The sequence below is a fragment of the Schistocerca americana genome, chromosome 8 (assembly GCF_021461395.2).
Source record: "Schistocerca americana isolate TAMUIC-IGC-003095 chromosome 8, iqSchAmer2.1, whole genome shotgun sequence".
Classification (NCBI taxonomy): Eukaryota; Metazoa; Arthropoda; class Insecta; order Orthoptera; family Acrididae; genus Schistocerca; species Schistocerca americana.
The window spans coordinates 121,900,444-121,923,115 of NC_060126.1; the positions used below are offsets into that span (position 1 = coordinate 121,900,444).

Below are 22,672 nucleotides of genomic sequence, written 5' to 3' on the forward strand. Positions count from 1 at the left end.
TTTGAATGAATTAGGAGTTCTTTAGTGCGGTTTGCCATGTGAGGTTGGGCATTGTCAAGCAAAAACAAAATTTTGGACATAAGCTTTCCTCGGCGTTTGTTTTGAACTGCTCTTCTAAGGCCCTGCAAAGTTTGACAGTACCGGGCAGAATTTATGGTTGCTCCATGTTCGAGAAAATCAATAAGAAGCACACCCTGCCTATCCCAAAACACTGTTGCCAACAGCTTTCTTACCAACAAGGTTTGCAAACATTTTCTTTGTTTCTGGGAGGACCTTGTGACCCCCACTCCATGGACTGTAATTTTGTCTCACAATTGACGTGTTTCACCCAAGTCTCGTCACCGGTTATGATTTGATCCAATAATGAATCACCATGTTTGTGGTAGGCCTCCAGAAATGTCAATGTTGCCTCCATTTGCTGTTCTTTATTGTGCTCTGTAAGCATTTTGGGCACCCACCATGCACAAAATTTGTGGTAGCCTAGCTTTCGAGTGACAATTTCAAACAATAATTTCAATGAAACTTGTGGAAAAGAAAGTGAAAGCTCCATTATTGTGAAGCGACGATTTTCACGAATCGTTTCATCAGCTTTAGCGACAAGATTGTCAGTCACAATGCTCGGGTGTCCACTCTTCTCTTCATCATGAACATTGGTTTAGCCATTTTTAAACTGAATGCACCATTCCTGGACAAAACATTCACTCGTTACATTGTTTCCGTATACTTCACACAGTTCACGATAAATTTCTATAAGTTTTAGGTTTTTTGCCAATAAAAACTGTGTCGCAGACCGCAGCTCACAACTGGCAGAATTTTCGAAATGCAGCACACATTTCAAATTCAAATATCGAAAAAACCAGATGTGCAGAGACGTTCCCACTGTCACGGATGGATGCTAACTGAGCTGCCGAGCTCACACATATACCAAAATATACGTGATTGGTGCGTGCCTAGCGGCATCAGATGGAAATGTTCCCTACTTTCTGAATAGCCCTCATAGAATGTACTAGTTTCACCTTAGTGACCCATAGATTGGTGAAAAATTCCAAACCAAAATCGATTCATCTTAGATTCTGGCAGTTTTAAAATATCACATCTCTGGAACTGTGTCATACAATGATAAAATTTTGCAGGTACATTCAGTGACGTATGTGGATACTGTCTCTAAAACATGTTGCAAATAAGCTAGAAATGCAGTTGTAATACATTAAAATGAGATACCTGATGCTGAAGTTTTACTTCGTGAATCACGAAAATGTAGTAAGCATTAAAAAGTTTTTCTTGCATTATTTCTGCATCTACATCTACATCTATACTCTGTAACCATGAGGTTCATGCGAGAGGGTACATCCCATTGTAGTAGTTATAAGGGTTTCTTCCTGTTCCATTCACATATGCAGCATGGAAAGAATGATTGTTTGAATGCTTCTGTATGTGCAGTAATTATTCTGATCTTACATTCATGATTAGTATGTGAGCGATATGTAGGGGGCTGTAGTACATACCTGGAGCAATCATTTCATTTTCTCAGTATAGTTTACATATATCTTAAAGAGTCTTCCAGCTTAGTTTCTTCAGTATTTTTGTGACTGTCTTCCAAGGATTATAAAATCTTTGACCATTCATGCTGCCCTACTCCATATTTGTTCAATATTCCCTGTTAGTCCTATCTGCTATGGGTCTTGTACACTTAAGCAATATTCTAGAATGGGTCACACAAGTGATTTGTAAGCAATCTCCAGTGTAGATTGATAGCACTTCCCCAGTATTCTACCTGTAAACCGAAGTCTACCACCTGCTGTACTTACAACTGAACCTATGTGAACATTCGATTTCATAGCCCTAAAAAGTGTTACACCCAGGTATTTGTATGAGTTGGCCAATTCCAGCAGTAACTCATTGATATTTTACTAACTCATTGATATTATACTGATAGGTAAGGACGGTAAAATATATTTTTGTAAAATCCACATCTGTGTTTTGCAAAATTCGCATATAGTTTAGTTGAAATTCGCATATATTTTCTTTGTTTGTAAATTATTAGACACACAAATTTATAAGATTGTCATACTACACGAGTGAAGACAGACAAATTACTAGTTCTTTGAAATTGAACTTTTTGATGGGAGTGTTTGCTTTTGCAAAAAACTTCAAGACCTTTTTCTTCCAAAATGGCATTTCTTTTCTTCATTTGGCTGCATTTATGCTTTCAAAACTGGTTGTTCTGTTGAAAAGCAGCAGCACTTTCCCTCTAGTTAAATGAATGTGTCTTCAATGTAAGATGTTTCTGAACATTACTTGTCTTTTCTCACCCAATTTGAAGATTAAAAAATCTGCAGACTACTAAATTCAACCTTTCATGGGCATTCACAGCCATGTGACCCATGCTTGACAACACTGCAGATAGAGCTGACAAGGCATTTAGCATAGAAGTAGAATTGAATGTACGGCAACTCAATTTTAACATTAGGAGAAAAATTTCGGCACTGTTAGAAAACTTTACAGATTTTGCGTTCCAGTCACTATAGCACAGAGAGATGGTGCTATAGGCTATAGTCACAGATGGCTGCGAACATAAACAGACTAGAATTTTGACCACCACAGGGGAAGGAGCAGTGCGCAGAAACAAACTCTGCCTCCATTTCGCTGAGCAGAAGCCTACACAAGAACTGACACATTGTCACAGGGGATCACTGACCTCTTCTGGTTTTGTAAAGGTCATAATCAAAATCTGTGATGGACGAGGATTAGTCACTTCAAAAGAAGAAAATGAGCAATGCACAACACAAAGCATTCAGGCACAGCTACTGCACAATGGCTTGATGAAGTTAGCAGATTACTGTTAAAGATGTAGTTAAGGCCCAACCTCTAGCGGTATTATATGCAAATACAACTCAAACCATCTGCCACCTAATTTCCCACGTTAAAACTGTCCCCGTTATACTATCTTTTAAGCTTTAGCTAACAAACAAACAGGCACGTTTCCTTCTTATAAAATGCTAGGTCTCATGGCTGAGTACTGTGTTGCATTATGTGCCGTGTAACTTAAACAGACCATCCAACCACCTACATTGGCATGGCTCCAGATCATTGAGCACACTGATACATCGTTGGGTTTGTACACTTCATTTTCCGTGTAGGTTCTTGTGCACATTATCATTCTTAACTGGGTTTTGCCAGATGATGTACAATGCCAGTAACTGCTTATGTTTTGATATTCGATGCAGAAAATAAAGCTATTTGAACCTGTCTCTGACAAATAACTTGTCTGGATACAATTCGCTATGGAACAGCATCTGTTAAGTAATTTTGCATATTGTCATTTTGAGGGAAATTTTTGCAGTCCTTAGTCATAGGACACTATTCTCTCTCTCTCTCTTCTTCTTCTTCTTCTTTTTTTTTTTTTTTTTTTTTTTTTTTTTTCGAAGTGCAAAATTTTAAATTTCTGAACACTTAAAGCAAGTTACCAGTCTCTGCTCTGCACCACTTTGAAAGATCTGACGGAATATTTATGCAGCTTCTTTCAGATAGTACTTCATTATAGCTAACTGCATCATCTGCAAGATCATTAACATATGATATGAGCAGCAAGGGTCCCTACACACTTCCATGGGTTACACTTGAAGTTACTTTTACAGGTTACACTTGAAGTTACTTTTACATCTGATGTTGAATCTCCATCCAAGGTAACATGATAAGTCCCCCTACCAAAAGGTCCTCAATTCAGTAATAAATTTCACTTGATACCCCATATGATCATACTTTTGACAATAAGCATAGGTGTGATATGGAGTCGAATGTGTTTTGGAAATCAAGAAATACATCATCTAGCTGTTCAAGATACTTCATTATGTTTGAACTCAAAATATGGTCTAAGATTCTACAACAAATAGATGTCAAGGATGTTGGATGGTAGTTTTGTGGATCACTTGTACTCCCTTTCTTGTAGATGGGTGTGACCTGTGCCTTTTTCCAAGAACTAGACTTGGCTTTTTTTTTTTTTTTTTTGTTCAAGATATCTGTGATACATTATAGTTACAAGAGGATGAAACTCGGCCACAAATTTAGTATAGAATATGATAGGGATTCCATCAGGTCCTGGATCTTTGTTCAATTTTAATGATTTAAGCTGTTTCTCAAAGCCACTGACACTAATACTTATTCTGTTCATCTTTTCAGTGGTACGAGGATTAAATTGTGGCAGTTATCCAGGGTTTTCTTTTGTAAAGGAACATTTGAAAATTTAGTTAAGCATTTCAGCTTTTGCTTTGGTATCCTCAATTTCACTTCATGTCTCATTCACTAGGGTCTGGACACTAACTTTGGTGCAATAACAGCTTCTACATTTGACCAGAATTTCTTTGGGTTCTGTGAAAGATCACTTGACAGTAATCTGCTAAGGTAGTCATTGAAGGCATCACAGATTGCTCTCTTGACAGGCAAACTCGTTTCACTCATTATCTCTCTCCCTATAGCCCTACGCTTTGTTTCACACCTATGATGCAGTGATCTCTGTTTTGTTAGAAGTTCTTTTACAGTGACTGTATCCCATGGAGATTCCCTCCCACTATGAACTGTTCTATTGGGTACTTATCTGTCCAGTGCATGGTCAACTATTCTTTTAAACTTGAGCCAGATTTGCTCTTTACCTGTGCTGAAAGTTTAAAGTTCCCCATTGTGAGATGTCACTACTGATTTTTTATCTAGTCTACTGAGCATACTTTCCTAATCATTGTTGCCACAACTGTGTCATGGTCACTGATACTAGTTTTGATGTGGACATCCTCAAAGAGGTCAGCTCTATTTGTTGCCATTAAATTCAATATATTTCCATCATGAGTGGGGATCTTAACTATGTGTTCCAGGCAGTTTTCAGAGAAGGCATTTAGTAATGCTTCACAGAATGTCTCATAACACCAACAGCCAACAAAACTATAATTGTCCTAATTAATTGTTGGATGATTAAAGTCTCCCCTGATGATTATGCTATGATTGGGGAACTTATGTACAATTGAACTAAGATTTTCTATAAAGTTTTTGTTTATATCAGGAGATGAGTCTGGTGGGCAATAAAAGCATCCATTTATCATTTTATTCCCACCCCTGATACTGGGTCTTGCCCAAACAATCTCACATGCCACTTCGGTTTCTATCTTGCTGGATTTGAGTTTCTTGTATACTGGGGGACATTGCTGCAGATTGTGACAAAAGTCATTGAAACTCCATGCTCAAGGCTGATCTCCTGTACTATCTCTGCCAGTTGGTGGAATGACCCAAGAGTGGCCTCGGAGCCCAGATGAAAGGCATCTTTGTTCCAACTTGTGCCACAATCTGCAGTTGCTTGCACACTGTTCCCTCACTGGCTGCTTGATTAGCCTCTTCAACATGTTGAATGTGGCCTGCAGGCATACACACTGAGTGCACCTGGTGTCCTTTCGCGTCCCTTGCTGCAATTTTCCTACCATCATTTGCTGTACATTTCAACTGCTGACGATTAATAGACCTCCTACCCTTTTGTGTTCACCTCATCTTGCCACCACACAAAACAGATTTTCCTAAAACAGGTGAAGCGAGTCCCTCTGGATCAGTTTCAGTGAAAGACATCAGCTCGGACTGAGTCCTCCCTGGTCCTCGTCCACCCTGTAGAAGATGCCTAGATCTACCATTGACACGCCTCTCTCAGTAAAGTGAATGGTTAATGACAGATCCCATACTTTCTGCAGAGGAGACAGGATTCATGGGAGAGAATAGTACATGAGGTACCTCTGGTACAGATGTCACAGGTCACTCTCGGGAGCTCTCCACCAATTCTCAGCAACTGCCGATTGTTTGACTGTAGTCAGGGTGATTTCCAGATGCTTATGAATGTCAACCATTTCATCCAACTATTTTGTGTGTGTGTGTGTGGGGGGGGGGGGGGGGGGGTCATACTTTCATTAACAGTCTTTGTTGTGGTGATGAGGCAAATGCTTCTTGAAAGTCAAGAAATACCTCTGCTTGATTGCTTTTATCTGTGGCTTTCAAAATGTCATGGTAGAGAAGCTCAATCTGAGTTATAAGTGACTGAAGTTTTCAGAATTCGTGCTCATTGGCAGGGAGGTCATTCTAGTTGAGAATCTGGTTGAAATTTGAGCACAGAATATGTTGTTCTTAAATGAGTCTATCCCACTTCCCAGCCTCTTGTTCTCTTCTATTTTGTGTTTCTCTTGTTAACATTGTGTCTACAGTAACCCAACCTGCTCTTCAATATTGCTGCCACTGGCATTGAAAATTTTCAACTAGAAATCCTGTTTTAATTTAATGTTTATGTTGTGAGCACTTTGCATTTTCCATAGCCAAACCTCTGCTTAATTTTGAAAGATAAATTTCTCGATTTGTTTCCTTAACTGGTTGCAGACCAAATCGATAGCACCACAAGTAGATATGAGATTTGTGTCATTAAACATAAGTAAAACTGTCAAACAACCACGCAACTGTGATATGTGTGTATGGACATAAACAGTGCTTCATTTGATTTAAACCAAGCGTGGTCTTGATTGCAGTTTTTGTTTTTTCTGCATTTTGATAACATGTTAGTGGAGCTGTAGCTGATAATATTTTGTAAGTATTCTTGTGAACAGTGTTAAGGGAGCCAGTGTGGAGCACCTGTTCATGACATTATTTGTAACGTCTTAAAATCCTGATACTAATATTGAACCTGTCATAATTGAAACAGACAATGCTTCATGAGCGCATGTATGGCAAGTCACTATCAGCTGCCGGTGGTGCAGGTGCATGTGTGGTGGAGACACCAGAGTTGCTTGCTGTCCGGGAGAAGGCAGAAAAAGCTGCAGCAGAGAAAGCGGCAGCAGACGCTGGGCAGACTAACGGATCACTGGAACGGCCAGCTGCTTCTGTATCCCAGCCTTCAACACCTCTTAAGGGCCCCATCAATAAACAGATAGAGACTCGTACTTCAGATGGAAAGAGAAGAATAACACCTATGTACATACCTCCTGCACCAGATGCTGGGTGAGCCTTGATTAATTTTTCTGTAATTTTAAATTGTATTTGTGTGTTGTATGTGTATTGTGTTCATTTTAAATTGAGTTTGATTGGGGGCCTGCACTAGTGCCTATTAACTTCACATCAGTCATGTTTTGTGCTGTAAATATAATGTAATTGTACAGATAAAAAACCTACTTATCAAGGAGCAGCAGGAGAAAACGTATATGAAGGTTAAAGAAATATGCAAGCTTTTGGAGCCAGTGGCTCTTTCTTCTGGCAGAAAGGTTGAGGGGAAAGGAAGAGTGATGAAGAAAAAAGATTTGTGAGGTTTAGGAAGTGAGGAGAGTACAGAAAAGTCACTCAGAACCTTGGGTCATGGGAGACTTACCAGATGGGGTGAGAAGGGGAGGGGGTGGGGGGAGGGAATGTTTAATTTGGACAGTGAATGTCACTGAGGAACTTTGGCATTTTGGTCGGCAGTGCTCTTTCCAGTGTTATTTCCAGACATTGTGAACATCAAAGTTTGAGTGTGTCAGTTCCTTAGCTGTGGATAGTGCTTATTTTCTTGATATCAGTGTTCTGTGAGTCAGGCCAGCAATTTCAGTATGTATGAACAGCTGAGGGATACTGCTAATTTTATGGTACTCTCTAAGGAAAGCATTTTTACGCCATATCTCTGGTAGTCGTATATGGCTCAAGGAGGGCAGTCATGCAGTAGGAGTTGATTGTACTGTGCTGCTGATAGTGTGGATAATGTCATTTGGTGCCACACCAATCTTGTTCGTATGTGAGCAGATAATCATTGTAGGGGCACAGTGTTTCACCTCCGAATAGATGAGCCCAACTTCTAATGTGCAAAGCATATTTACCTAGGAGCTCAAATAGATGCTACACAGTTTATTAATCATTTTAATTCTTGCCCTTCTTTTACCCGTGGTCTTTGTCAGGTGCTCCTTCTAAGCAAGCATTCTGTCCACGGTAGTTGTCATGGTTGAGACCTTCGCCTTCAGAGTTAATGTTAAGCTCTCTTCTTGTGACCATTACAAAGGTGGAAGCATGATACTTCTGTCTTAGTTGTGTTAAGCTGCAGTCTCCATTTATGAAAGTAGTTGCTTGGCAGCTTTAAGTCGGAGATCAAAATGTCTTTGGAGGCCTCAAATGATTCATGTTGTGCAACTTTGGCTGAGTCATCTGTATAAGTGAACTTTCTGGATTGTGTGTTTAGCTTGTTTGAAATATAAATATTCAAGAAAATAAAGGCAAGTTTTGAACCTTTGGCAGTTCATCTCCATGTGGTGTACCCTGTGTAATGTCAAAGAGGTAACAATGCCTGGTATTCAGACAGTCGTCAATTGCTGGCCTCCTGGCAAGTTTTAAAACATCTATGGCTGCATCTTATTGATTTCTGAAGAAGACCTTTTGTTGCATTATATCTAGGGTTCTTTGTGTCAGTCTTCTTCAATGTTTGACTCCAGATGTTTAGAAATGGAATTTACTCCTCCGTGATAATGCTCCGTTTAACCTTCCAGATAATGCATTATACAGCGAAAGATAAATGAGCTAGTTGAATAAATGAAATGTGAAGAAAGAGAGATTACATTTGCAGAAGTGCCAAAATAAACTATGAGTTATCAGTGCAAAAGGGAGAGGGAGTGAATGAATAGAGAGAGAGAGCATGTGCATTTGTGTTTGTGGTCACATGCTTGCATGTATGTCTGTGGTGAAAGACTGGATTAATCATAAAACGTAGAACTTAGTAAATGAGAAAGTGACAAGGGAGAATACAATGTTAGGAAGAGAGAGGATTGTAATATGAGGGGGAAACAATGAGAGGTGGTGTGTATTTGACAGGTGTTGGGCATCAACAGTAAATGTAATAAATAGTGGTTTGTTTGATTCAGGTGACCATTCTCTGGACTGTAATGGTTTAATTTTCCTGGTCACTCTGATTTTGCCAGGGATGATTTTGTAGCTGTAATGCACAAGGTTTGAAACTACAATGATTTACTGTATCCATAAAATTATCCTCCAGTCACCATTAGTACAGTACCAGTGCTTATTTGAAGTTTCTTGATAAGAAGTATTTTATGTGTTTTTGGGAAATAACAGTTAGATGTTCAGTCAGTAAAGAAAGAAAGGGACATTGTTAAGTATATTAACAAAAGTGATCTTAATTGTTATTGCAACGTTAGTTTTAATGAACACATGCACAATGCAATCCCACATTATGTAGCTGGCATCCTGCAGGGAATATTTTAGGCCAACACTTAGTGCATAAAAGTCAAAGGTGTCTTGAAGGATAGTTCCTCGTCATACAGTTATGTTCACTGCTGGCACGCAACTGTTTACAGTATATAATATCATAATTTCTTATGATGTTACGTCGACTATATTAATATAGCTGTTATTCATGGATGAAAATTTGGTTTGCTTTTAGTAATGTAAAGGTGATTGGTGGCTGAAACTGAGATGTCATTGCTTTCAGTTGTATTAAGAAGGATAATATGAACAGAATTTCTATTTTGTGTAATATATGTCCTTGTGATGTTTTAGCATACCACACATTAATGTTGTCTGAAGCTGTGTGGACCTATTCAGGAAGGTTCACAGTATCTGTTTCTGTTGCTAAATCTTTGTATATACATTTTTGTTGCCTGTATAAATGAAGTGCTGATGATATGTGGCTAATTTGGATAGAAGTTCATGGTGATGCTTGTAAAATTAGTATTATTGGCAATTGTACCATATATACATTAATTTGGTCTGTGTTTAAACACCCATTCTGCCTCATTCTGACTTACTAAATACATATGCCAGCTGTCATAGCTGAGGATGGGGTTTAACAGATACTTACTATCAAAATACTCCCTTCATACAGCAACCCCCCCCCCCCTCCCCCCCCCCCCCCCCCCCACACCTGCCACAAAATTGTGGCTTCCACCACTCACCCAACCTATTTAATATCCTAGTCCCACCACTGTATTCCACTTCTTATCCCAAACCATCATCCATGTGTCACTACAATGTCAACAGCCAAAATACAAAACATATCATATACATCTTAACTATCAGTTTGTAACTATCTGTCCCACACATCTGTTCCAGCAAACTCCCTGACCTAAAACTCCACCCTTGGACATTTCTATCTCATTCACTTTTCCATTCAACCTTACCTTTGCCCCCCTCACCATGTTTCACTTCTGCACTCATCTCTCCCTCCCTCCCTCCCTCCCTCCCTCTCTCTTCTATTTTGGGCTTGTTTCACTGCTGTCACTAAAATCCATCTGTCTCCCCCCTCCCATATTTCAACACTGCTCTATACTGTCCTTTCATCTTCTCCCACACTTTTGCCTAGATGACTATCACTGGCTAGTGCCTGTACACACTCATTTTTCTGAGTAATTTCCATTATAATAATGACAAGCATGTTTGCTGTGTCACATTATGTAGCTGATGAATACAAATATTGTGAGATGTTTCTTACACAAATACTAACTGCTTCTGCTACCCTATCTTCCCTCATCTAATATTCACAAATTATGTGCCCTGTTCATTATGGTGAATATTAGTTGTCCATCATCCTTTATCGTGTTTTAGCTGATTGTCTGGTGTTCCCAGTTACTTATTTACCTCAGCCTTATGTCAGATAGAAAAAGGAATTAAATTATTGTACAGCATAAAACAAACCTACTGTATTTATTTGTTTTTAAAAGTATAAATACAATACACAAACTATAAAATTAAGCCCTTTACAAATTTGTTGTAAAATTAATTCAAGACAAAACTTGATTACCTAAAATATTTGTCACTCCCTTTCCATTTCTGCTCACACTCCTAAGAGGGAAATGTCTTTGAGCTTAGCAACTCTGAAAACTGTGAAATCAATATTAAAGTTGGTAATTTTTACACACTTCCAGCATCCCACTTCCCTGCCCCCTTGTAGTGGTGCTTGGGTAAGGGATCTTGTACCTAAAATATTTTCCCCAAGATGGTGAGTTATATATGTACAAAGTGTGGTAGAGATGTCTTCAGTGGTTTCTGAGTTTTGCCTACATGTTACCTGCTTCCCTCGTAACTTTTCATTCAGTTTTATGTTTTAGTAGTTTTAACACCTACATAGAGAGTGCTGTAAAGGGTACATCCAAAGAGATACATTCAAAGGAGGTGGAGAGCAAGAAACAGCCACAAATTCAATGAATTCTGTGACTGATCAAAGCAGAGAAAACTGGCACAAAGAATGATTTCACACATTCCAGTGGAAAAGCTGGGACACTGATTCGGGAGCTGGGAGAAGACCTGTCCCACAACACAAATAATTGCCAGTCATTGAGTGAGAGTTTCCAAGGTTCCAGCAGATAAAACATGTGTTCAACAAGTAAACAGAGAACTTACTGAGGTCAAGAAATCTCTAGAATCTAGTGCAAAATTCTCATCTCAATTTATGACCACTGAACAGAAGACTGTCCTTACTGACATGAAATGTAGAAAAGCAGGTGCAGATGGGCTTTACTCAGGAATTCTGGTGCACAACAGTCCTACCTTTTTAATGTAATTCTTCACAAAGGAATATTACCATCAAAATTTAAGAGCACTTAAGTTATTGTTATCAAAATTACTGGGAAAGAAGGAACTGCTTCAGAGCACATTTGTATTTAGCTGTGGTTACAAACTCCTGGAAAAAGTTATATTAGACAGAATACAAACCAAATTAATTATGTGGTACCAACTGAACAAGATAGATTACACCTTGTAGAAGCTGCTGTGAGCAAGTGCTCTCCTTGTCTACTCACACAGAAACTAGGTACCAGAAATTAAAGACCAGGATAGTTTTCATTCACATGTCAGCAGCTTGTGACATGATGTGGCGTACTGGTATAATATTGAAATTTCTGATAACTATACCTTATAAGACTAAGTAACCTCTTAAGGAACATGTTCAAAAATGAGCAGTGTGAAGTACGCCATGTTAAAAAGAAGAGCAGACAATGTGTACTCAAATGATGGCTCACCTCAAGGCTCTGTTCTTGCTCTGGCCTTATTCAGTATGTAACAGCAGACCTGCCGGAATTCCAGTATACAGGATGTGATGACAGACTAAGGTTTCTAAAACAAAAGTAAATCTTTTCCACCTCTCTAATCATTTAGCAGCAGCAAAGATCAACCCACAGTTTGGCCCTATGGCATTGCCAATCACAGTAATATGCCAACTTACCATGGCATCCCATTAGACAGAACTCTGACATAGCATAAACACCTTTCCAACACAGCTAAGAAAGTACAAAGATGAGTGAACTTGGCGAGGAAGTTGGTAGGTAGTATATGGGAAGCAAACATGTCAGTTGTCCGTGGAGCATGTCTTGCATTGATATATAGGGTGCATTTTAAAAAATCATAATTATTATGTTATTTGTGTGTGAACAATGTACTGTTGGAATGAGCAAACTCTAGAGTTTTACATGGTTCCCACTAGGTAGCAGCAGTGTGCACCCACTTCAGTTCTAGTAAAAATGGTGACAAGACAACAGAAAGCATTTTGTGTTCTACATTTTGCACAATGCAAGTAATAACTGTACAGTGTGACTTTCGTACTAGGTATGGTGTGGATCCTCCTACAACACAGAGCATTAGACAATGGCATGAACGATTCTGAGAAACAGGTTGTTTGTGTAAAGGCAAATCCCTGCACCAACCCTGAGTCCCTGAAGCAGACATCGAACACCTCTGCCATAATTTCACAAGGAGTCCACAGAAACCTGTTCGCTGTGCAGCTTGACAGCTCAGCATGCTCCTGCTGTGCATCTGGCATGTGTTGCGTCGACATTTACACATGAAACCATACAAAATTGAGCTACGGCAAGTTCTTCGTGAAAGTGGCAAACAACAACGTGTGATGTTCTGTAATTTCGTTCTGGGCAAGATGGAGGATGACAGTTTTCTTCCACGTTTAGTGTTTAGTGATGGGGCAACATTCCATTTAAATGGAAAGGTGAACCATTGTAATGTGAAAATATGGGGTACGGAACAACCACATGAGGCAGTACAACATGAGAGGGCTTTCCAAAATTTAATGTGTTTCATGCAGTTTCATGAGAAAAGGCGTATGGTCCATTTTTCTTTGCCAAGAACACTGTTACAGGAAGCACATATCTTGATATTCCTTAGAACTTTCTTTTCCCACAGTTGGAGACTGATTCGAATGACTTCATTTACCAACAGGATGGGAAACCGCCACACTGTCATCAGGAAGTGGGGGAGTTTTTAAATCAAAGGATTACTGAACAATGGATCGATTGCACTGGAGGAAATGATTCAGCCATACATTACTGGCCTCCAAGGTCACCAGATCTGAGTGTATGTAATTATTTCTTGTGGGGGCTTATAAAAAACTCTATTTATGTGCCTCCATTACCAACAACAATGAATGAACGGAGACATCGCATAACAGCAGCTGGGGAAGCTGTAACTCAAACATGCTTGTTGCAGTGTGGGAACAATTTGAATACCACATTTCCATATGCCATGCATCTCAAGGGGGGCCATATTGAACACCTACACATATGAAAAGGTATTGGGGGGACTTTTGAGTCTCCTGTTCATCAAAAATAGAAAAACCATTGTATACGTTTATTAGTTCAGAAATATAGATGTGCCAAATCAGATGATTCTTTTTTTTATAAACCCTGTACTCTGCAGTAGAATATTGCACATGAGTGTGGTTCTGCAGCGCACATGTAAAAAAAAAAAAGATGATGATTACTTGAATGATTCTATGAAAACCGTTAGTGACTCAGTGCTGGCTACGAATACTATCGAACATCTGTGTTGTCTGCTTTTGTTGAAAGGTGGCTCTGTACAATCTTTGCAAGCAAGTCTAAAAATGAATCAGTCCCCCTTCACAAAGTTTTACTCTTGCCACATAGGAAATGCCTCAAATCCACAAGACCAGCATATGAAATAGAAATCCAAATGCTCTCCACTGGGTTGAACTGTGATGCTAAATGGAAATGTAAGTGGTAAGCCGTGAAAACCGGGAGTCATGAGCTTATTGGCAACTCAACTTTTAAAGTTCCAGGCTTTCATCATTCTGGAAAGGTGTTGGGTAAAGCTTAATACATTTCAAACTGGAGAAGGTATGTGCAAATACACCATGCACAAATGGCGTGTTTGCACTGATAGGATGTGTGTCTTTGGTGATGTACAGACAATAAGCCACATTGTAAATACGTGCCCTAATAGATGTTTCCCTAGTGGTATTGAGTCTGCATGAAGTATCTGAAAAGGTGCTTCACTGGGCTTAGTCTTCCAACATTTGTTTGTAGTCTGGACTACTGAATGTTTATATACCCTAAATAGTTGTGCATGTGTATTTTTTGGTGCACCAAGCTACATAAATTTAAGTATTAACTGTGTTTTTTGTACTTGTTACTTCTTTTTCCACGTGTTTTTACTTTTTGGAAGCTTTAATTTTCGAGTACTAGTAATAGTGTTCCATAGATTTTGTGTTTGTTTTGAATACAGTCCAGAAACAGTTAGTGCTTATTTTCATTGTTTCCAACAAGAAGTGTCTAGTAACCACAGTTTAGTCAGCTATCAGCCACCTTTAGTGAATTAGCAGTCTAGTTAAAAGTTGATTACTTAACTCTCTACAGTAAATTGTTGATTTCTTAGGATGGATAGGATGTGTGACTGCTGTGTACGGATGCAGGAGGAGCTGGCCACTGTTTGCGAACAGCTGAACATGCTGATGGCCACGGTCAGCTGTCTTCAGGGTGCTGCCTCAGAGTGTAGCGGCAATGGGGAATCTGGTGCGTCACATGGCACACACCAGGTGTTACATGCTTCACCCACGGTCCCTGCTTTCGAGACATCTTCGCGGGTACTGGGCCCGGTTGGGCCACCCTCTCCCAAAGGAGAGTGGCGGGTTCAACGGCGTTCGCGTTGCTTGACGCGGAGGGTCAATGGGAGGCTGGCCGTGCCAGTGAGTGGACATGTGGCCGCTCCTTCAGCAAGGTCTGAACAGGCACACGGGGGAGGGGTTTATTAGTGATTGGGAGCTCCAATGTTAGGTGGGTGATGGAGCCCCTAAGGGAAATAGCAGAAAGGTCTGGGAAGAAGACCAGTGTTCACTCTGTCTGCTTGCCGGTGGGGGTCTCATCCGAGATGTGGAGGAGGCCCTGCCAGTGGTAATAGAGAGCAGTTGGTGCACCTGACTGCAAATTGTTGCTCATGTTGACAGCAATGAGTTCTGCTGTCTGGGTTCAGAGTTCATCCTGAGTTCATACAGGCGGTTGGCAGAGTTGGTGAAGGTGGAAAGTCTCGCTCATGGGGTGGAATCTGAACTAACTATTTGTAGTGTCGTTCCCAGAACCGATCGCGGTCCTCCGCTTTGGAGCCGATTGGAAGGCTTAAACCAGAGGCTGAGACGATTCTCCCGAGATCTGGGGTGCAAATTTCTTGACCTCCACTATCGGGTGGGGAAATGTAGGGTCCCCCTGAATAGGTCAGGCATGCACTACACACAGGGAATGACAATATTAATGTGGTAATAGTAAACTGCAGGAGGGTCTATAGAAAGATCCCAGAACTGCTCTCATTAATAAATGGTTACAATGCCCACATAGTACTAGGGACGGAAAGTTGGCTGAAACCAGATGTAAACAGCAATGAAATTTTAAACTCAGATTGGAATGTATATCACAGAGACAGGCTGGACAGTGAAGGGGGAGGCGTGTTTATAGCGATAAAAAGTGCAATAGTAGCAAAGGAAATTGACAGGGATCCAAAATGTGAAATAATTTGGGTGAAGATCACGGTTAAAGCAGACTCAAACATGGTAATTGGATGTCTTTATAGGCCCCCTGGCTCAGCATCTGTTGTGGCAGAACACCTGAAGGAAAATTTGAAAAGTATTTCGAGTAGATTTCCCGACCATGTTATAGTTCTGGGTGGAGATTTTAATTTACCAGATATAGACTCCAGAATCCAGTGAAATTTTTTTAAGTGCATTATCTGAAAACTACCTTGAGCAGTTAAACAGAGAATCGACTCGCGATAACATGTTAGACCTTCTGGTGACAAACAGACCTGCACTATTTGAAACAGTTAACGCAGAACAGGGAATCAGTGATCATAAAGCAGTTACAGCATCAGTGATTTCAGCTGTAAATATAAATATTAAAAAAGGTAGCTAAATTTTTCTGTGTAGTGAAAGTGACAAAAAGCAGAGTACTTGATGGCTCCACAAAAGTATTATCTCATGTACAGATAGTGTTGAGGATCAGTGGACAAAGTTCAAAACCATCGTACAATATGCATTAGATGAGTATGTGCCAAGCAAGACTATAAGAGATGGAAAAGAGCCACAGTGGTACAACAACTGAGTTAGAAAACTGCTTCGGAAGCAAAGGGAACTTCACAGTAAACATAAACATAGCCAAAGCCTTGCATACGAACAAAAATTACGTGACGCAAAATGTAGTGTGAGGAGGGCTATGTGAGAGGTGTTCAATGAATTCGAAAGCAAAGTTCTATGTTCTGACTTGGCAGAAAATCCTAAGAAATTTTGGTCTTATGTCAAAGCGGTAAGTGGATCAAAACAAAATGTCCAGACACTCTGTGACCAAAATGGTACTGAAGCAGAGGATGACAGACTAAAGGCTGAAATACTAAGTGTCTTTCTCCAAAGCTGTTTCACAGAGGAATACTGCACTCTAGTTCCTTCTCCAGATTGTCGCACAGATGACAAAATGGTAGATATCGAAATAGATGACAGAGGGATAGAAAAACAATTAAGATCGCTCAAAAGAGGAAGGGCCGTGGGACCTGATGGGATATCAGTTCGATTTTACACAGAGTACGTGAAGGAACTTGCCCCCCTTTTTGCAGCGGTGTATCATAGGTCTCTAGAAAAGTGTAGCGTTCCAAAGGATTGGAAAAGGGCACAGGTCATCCCCGTTTTCAAGAAGGGACGTCGAACAGACGTGCAGAACTATAGACCTATATTTCTTACGTCGATCAGTTGTAGAATTTTGGAACACATATTATGTTCGAGTATAATGACTTTTATGGAGACTTGAAATCTACTCTGTAGGAATCAGCATGGGTTTCAAAAAGACGATTGTGTGTGATCCAGCTGGCGCTATTTGTCCACGAGACTCATAGGGCCATAGACATGCGCTCCCAGGAAGATGCTGTGTTTCTTGACTTCCGCAAGGTGTTTGATACAGTTTCCCACAGTCATTTAATGAACAAAGTAAGAGCATATGGACTATCAGACAAATTGTGTGATTGGATTGAAGAGTTCCTAGGTAACAGAACGCAGCATGTCATTCTCAATGGAGAGAAGTCCTCCGAAGTAAGAGTGATTTCAGGTATGCCGCAGGGGAATGTCGTAGGACCATTGCTATTCACAATATATATAAATGACCTTGTGGATAACATCGGAAGTTCACTGAGGCTTTTTGTGGATGATGCTGTAGTAAATCGAGAGGTCGTAACAATGGAAAATTGTACTGAAATGCAGGAGGATCTGCAACGAATTGATGCATGGTGTGGGGAATGGCAATTGAATCTCAATGTAGACAAGTGTAATGTGCTGTGAATACATAGAAAGAGCATTTATCATTTAGCTACAATATAGCAGCTCAGCAATTGGAAGCAGTTAATTCCGTAAATTATCTGGGAGTAGGCATTAGGAGTGATTTAAAATGGAATGACCATATAAAATTAATCGTCAGTAAAGCAGATGCCAGACTGAGATTCATTGGATGAATCCTAAGGAAATGCAGTCCGAAAACGAAGGGAGTAGGTTGCAGTACACTTGTTCACCCACTGCTTGAATACTGCTCACTGGTGTGGGATCCATACCAGATAGGGTTGATAGAAGAGATAGAGAAGATCCAACGGAGAGCAGTGCGCTTCATTACAGGATCATTTAGCAATCATGAAAGCATTATGGAGATGATAGATAAACTCCAGTGGAAGACTCTGCAAGAGAGACGCTCAGTAGTTCGGTACGGGCTTTTGTTGAAATTTCGAGAACATTTTCACCGAGGAGTCAAGCAGTATATTGCTCCCTCCTACATATACCTCATGAAGAGACCATGAGGATAAAATGAGAGAGATTAGAGCCCACACAGAGGCATACCGACAATCTTGCTTTCCACGAACAACACGAGACTGGAATAGAAGGGAGAACTGATAGAGGTACTCAAGGTACCCTCTGCCACACACCATCGGGTGGCTTGTGAACTATGGATGTAGATGTAGATGTATAAATATGTATGTCAGTTTTCTTGTTGCCATTGATACATGTGGTGCTGCTGCTGCTAGTAATCATATGTTATATTATCACAATGATTTACTTTCGAATTTTCGGTGATATTGTTATTAAAATAAATTTTTTGTATTTTCCTCACAGGGATGGGCCTCGCCCTTTTGGGTTGGCAATTACTGGTAGTGCACACCAGCCAACATTTAGCAGTTCCTCTGAGACCAAAAGTCGTATTATGATTGAAAAACGGGATGATGTGGTGCGGCCAAATGTTAGTAGCAGTGGAGGAACTCCTGGTTCCAGCAAATCTTGTGATGGCACGCCAAGCCCTGCTGGAAGTACACCTGTCAAAGGTGTTCAGGCAGATAATAGCCTAGCTGGAACCCAAGTAGTTATCGGAGTAACTGATAACAAGCATCGCTCAACAAGCAATGCAGAAACGTAAGTTAATAAATGAAAATATATCTCCAGCAAGTTGTGTGTACTCTTTCCTTTCTTCTTGACTGTAATTGTATCCAAGCTATCTTAGAAAATTTGCAGTTGGTTCTTGGTTATCACCTTGCAATTTATGTGTTAAACAATGGCAACTCTAGGTTGGAATATCAGTAATATTAGGAAAATGATAGATTGCTACTTACCATAAAGATGACCTGTTGAGCTGCAGGCAGACACAATGAAAACCCTGTTACACATTAATAGCTTTTGGACAAAGCCTTTTTCAGCAAAGGAAACATCTCATATCCTGACAAGAAAGCACACATCATGCATGCATGACCACTAGCAAATGATCGAAGCATCTAACCTTTGGCATTCTTCTGTAACACTATATTCACTTACATATGTGACTCACTCCTTCAAATACACTGGTCAAAACAATTAGGGAATCAGTTGAGATGTCTGGGTTCTGAAGTATTGTCATTGGCAGAATGAACTAAAATGGTTCAACATCTTTCTGTCGGTTCTACGGGGTGGAGACAACAACATTACGAAACTTTCTGGCAGATTAAAACTGTGTGCTGGACTGAGACTCAAACTTGGGTCTTTTGCCTTTCATGGGCAAGTGCTCTACCTCTGAACTACAGAAGCATTCCTGGAGTGCTAATTCTGCAAGGTTCGCAGGGGAGCTTCTGTGAAGTTTGGGAGGTAGGAGACGGGATACTGGCAGAACTGAAGCTGTGAGGATGGGGCATGAATCGTGCTTGGGTAGCTCAGATGGTAGAGCACTTGCCACGAAAGGCAAAGTTCCCGAGTTCGAGTCTCAGTCCGGCACACAGTTTTAATCTGCCAGGAAGTTTCATATTAGCACACACTCTGCTGCAGAGGGAAAATCTCTTTCAACAATATTACGATCACTGAGATAGTACTGCAGATGGGATTGGTGTTGACTTGTGTTTACTCTACCAAACGAATTACACAAGTAGTTGATTTAGGGAGAGCCATAGGACGGATGGAAGTGGGACAGACACAGAGAGAGGTGGCTGCAGGCATTTGAGTGTCCCAGAGTGTAATATCTAGGACCTGGACACAATTTCAGACAACAGGAACCGTTAAAAGAAGGCAAGGCCAAGGTCATCCGTGGGTAACATCAACAAGAGATGACAATTATCTCTGGTTAATAGCTCGTCGAGACAGGAGGCTGAATGCACCTCAACTGCAATGCACCCTCCAGGCAGCAACAAGACAAAATCGCCTTCGGGAATGTGGCCTGTACGCATGGAGGCCTATGGTGTGTGTCCCATTAAAACCATGACACCAGTTAGCCCACAGAAACTGGGTGAAGGAACATCAGGATTGGAGTCTTACTTTTCACAGATGAGTCTAAGATTTTGTGTTCAGCCGGACAACGCCATTCCCTTATCTGGAGAGAATGTGGAATTCAGAACAATCCTGTTTCTGTGCAGGAAACATCACCATATCATGGTGGTTGACGAATAGTGTGGGCAGGAGTCAGTATTGGTGGATGTACGGACCTCTATGCTGTTCAGAATGGTGCTTTGACTGCTCAGAGGTATAGATACGAGATCCTGCGACCTTCTGTTGTGCCCTACACAGGTGCCATGGGAGATGGGTTCCTTTTGGTGGACGATAACACTCTTCATACAGAGCTGCACTGGTGGACAATGTGCTTGAAGCTGATGGAATTGAACAAATGGAGTGGCTAGCTTTTTCACTGGATTTCAACACAATTGAGCATGTCTAGGATGCATTTGGCAGGCACATTGCAGCCACATCAGCACCTCCCACAATGGTTGCAGAGCTGGATACTGCACTCGTGGAAGAATGGTCAAATATCCCTCAAGAGCTGATTGATAACCTCACACTGTCCGTGACATGCAGGTGTGCACCTGTACTGGCTGCCTGAGTTGATCACGCACCATATCATAGGGCAACGAAATGACTGTATCACTATTATGGTAGCCTCATGGTGCCTCACTCTATGTAAATGGCATGTAAACCTCAAGTAAAGAGTTGAGACAGCAAAATATCGTACTTTATCACACACACATTCCACTTGTAACTGCTTCCCTTTCATACATCTCAACTCTTACAACTGCTATCTGATTTCTGTACAAATTGTAAAGAGCCTTCTGCTCCCTGTATTTTATGCCTGCCACCTTAAGAGTTTGAAAGAGAATATTCCAGTCAAAATTGTCAAAAGCTTTGTCTAACTCTACAGATGATATAAATGTAGGTTTGTCTTTCCTTAACCTGTCTTCTATGAGAAGTTGTAAGATCAGTATTGCCTCACATCTTCCTACATTTCTATGGAATCAAAACTGAACTTCCCCTAGTTCAGCTTCTATCAGTTTTCCCAATCTTCTATAAAGAATTCATGTTAGTATTTTGCAGCCGTGACTTATTAAACTGATAGTTTCTCACCTGTCAGCACCTGCTTTCTTTGGAATTAGAAATATTATATTCTTCTTGAAGTCTGAGAGTATTTTGCTTGTCTCATACATCTTGCTCACCAGATGGAAGAGGTTAGTCATGGCTGGCTCTCCCTGGGTTTTCAGTAGTTCTAACAGAATGTTGTCTACTCTCGGGGCCTTGTTTCGGCTTAGGACTTTCAGTACTCTGTGAAATTCTTCACGCAGTATTATATCTTCCTTCTCACCTTCATCAACATCCTCTTCCATTTCCAAAATGTTACCCTCAAGTGTATTTCCTGTCTATTGACACTCTATATACTCCTTCCACCTTTCTGCTTTCCCATCTTTACTTAGGTCTGGTTTTCCATCTGATGTCTTGATAGTAACACAGGTAGTTCCCTTTTCTGCAAAAGTTCCTGCTTAGCCATTTTGCATTTCCTGTCAGTCTCAGTTTTTAGACATTTGTATTCTCTTTTGCCTGCTTCATGTACTGCATTTTTATATTGTCTCCATTCATCAAGTAAATTCAATATCTCTCATTTTACCCAAGGACTTCTGCTAGCACTTGTCTTTTTACCTACTTGATCCTCTGCTGCTTTCACTATTTCATCTCTCAAAGCTATCCATTCTTGTTCTATTCTATTCTATTCTATTCTATTCCTTTCCCCCCTTGTCAGTCATTCTCTAATGCTTCCTCTGAAACTCTTTACAATCTCAGGTTCTTTCAGAGTATTCCTATCTTTTTGCAGTTTCTTCAGTTTTAAACTACAGTTCATCACCAATAAATTGTGCCCAGGGGCCACATCTGCCCCTCGAAATGTCTTACAATTTAAAACCTTGTTCCTCCATCTTTCTGTGTCATCTGGCCATTTTCAGAATCTTATCAATACTCATCCATAAACTTTCAGGTGCTAATCTTGTACTCAAATGAAGAAGCTTGTTCAAGATCTTCCAAAATTCAGGTACAGTCTGAGCCCTCAAATATGTTTGTCCAAGCAACAAGTGCGACATAGGCATCTCAACTCTGCCATGTTTGACTATAGATGAATTTTTGAAATGAACATGTGCTTCAGAGGGAACAATTGACAAGAATGCTTTGAGGAATGAAATAGTAAAGGCAGCAGAGGATCAAGTAGGTAAAAAGACAAGGGCTAGTAGAAATCCTTGGGTAACAGAAGAGATAGTGAATTTACTTGATGAAAGGAGAAAATACAAAAATGCAGTAAGTGAAGCAGGCAAAAAGGAATACAAACGTCTCAGAAATGAGATCGACAGGAAGTGCAAATTGGCTAAGCAGGGATGGCTAGAGGACAAATGTAAGGATGTAGAGGCTTATCTTAAAAGGGGTAAGATAGATATTGCCTACAGGAAAATTAAAGAGACCTTTGGAGAAAAGAGAACCACTTGTATGAATATCAAGAGCTCAGATGGAAACCCAGTTCTAAGGAAAGAAGGGAAAGCAGAAAGGTGGAAGGAGTATATAAAGTGTCTATACAGGGGCGATGTTCTTGAGGACAATATTATGGAAATGGAAGAGGAGGCA

At 40.4% G+C, this 22,672-nt stretch overlaps 1 protein-coding gene across 2 annotated transcripts in view; it reads left to right on the plus strand.

Annotated features, from left to right (window-relative positions):
• Nucleotides 1–22,672, plus strand: part of LOC124544946 (protein HIRA-like) — a 205,381-nt gene that overhangs the window by 82,741 nt on the left and 99,968 nt on the right. For both annotated transcript variants that reach the window (XM_047123692.1, XM_047123693.1), the window contains 2 exons: nt 6,716–7,011; nt 18,407–18,700. In XM_047123692.1, coding sequence (XP_046979648.1) covers nt 6,716–7,011; nt 18,407–18,700 — 590 coding nt within the window. The remainder of the gene's footprint in view (nt 1–6,715; nt 7,012–18,406; nt 18,701–22,672) is intronic.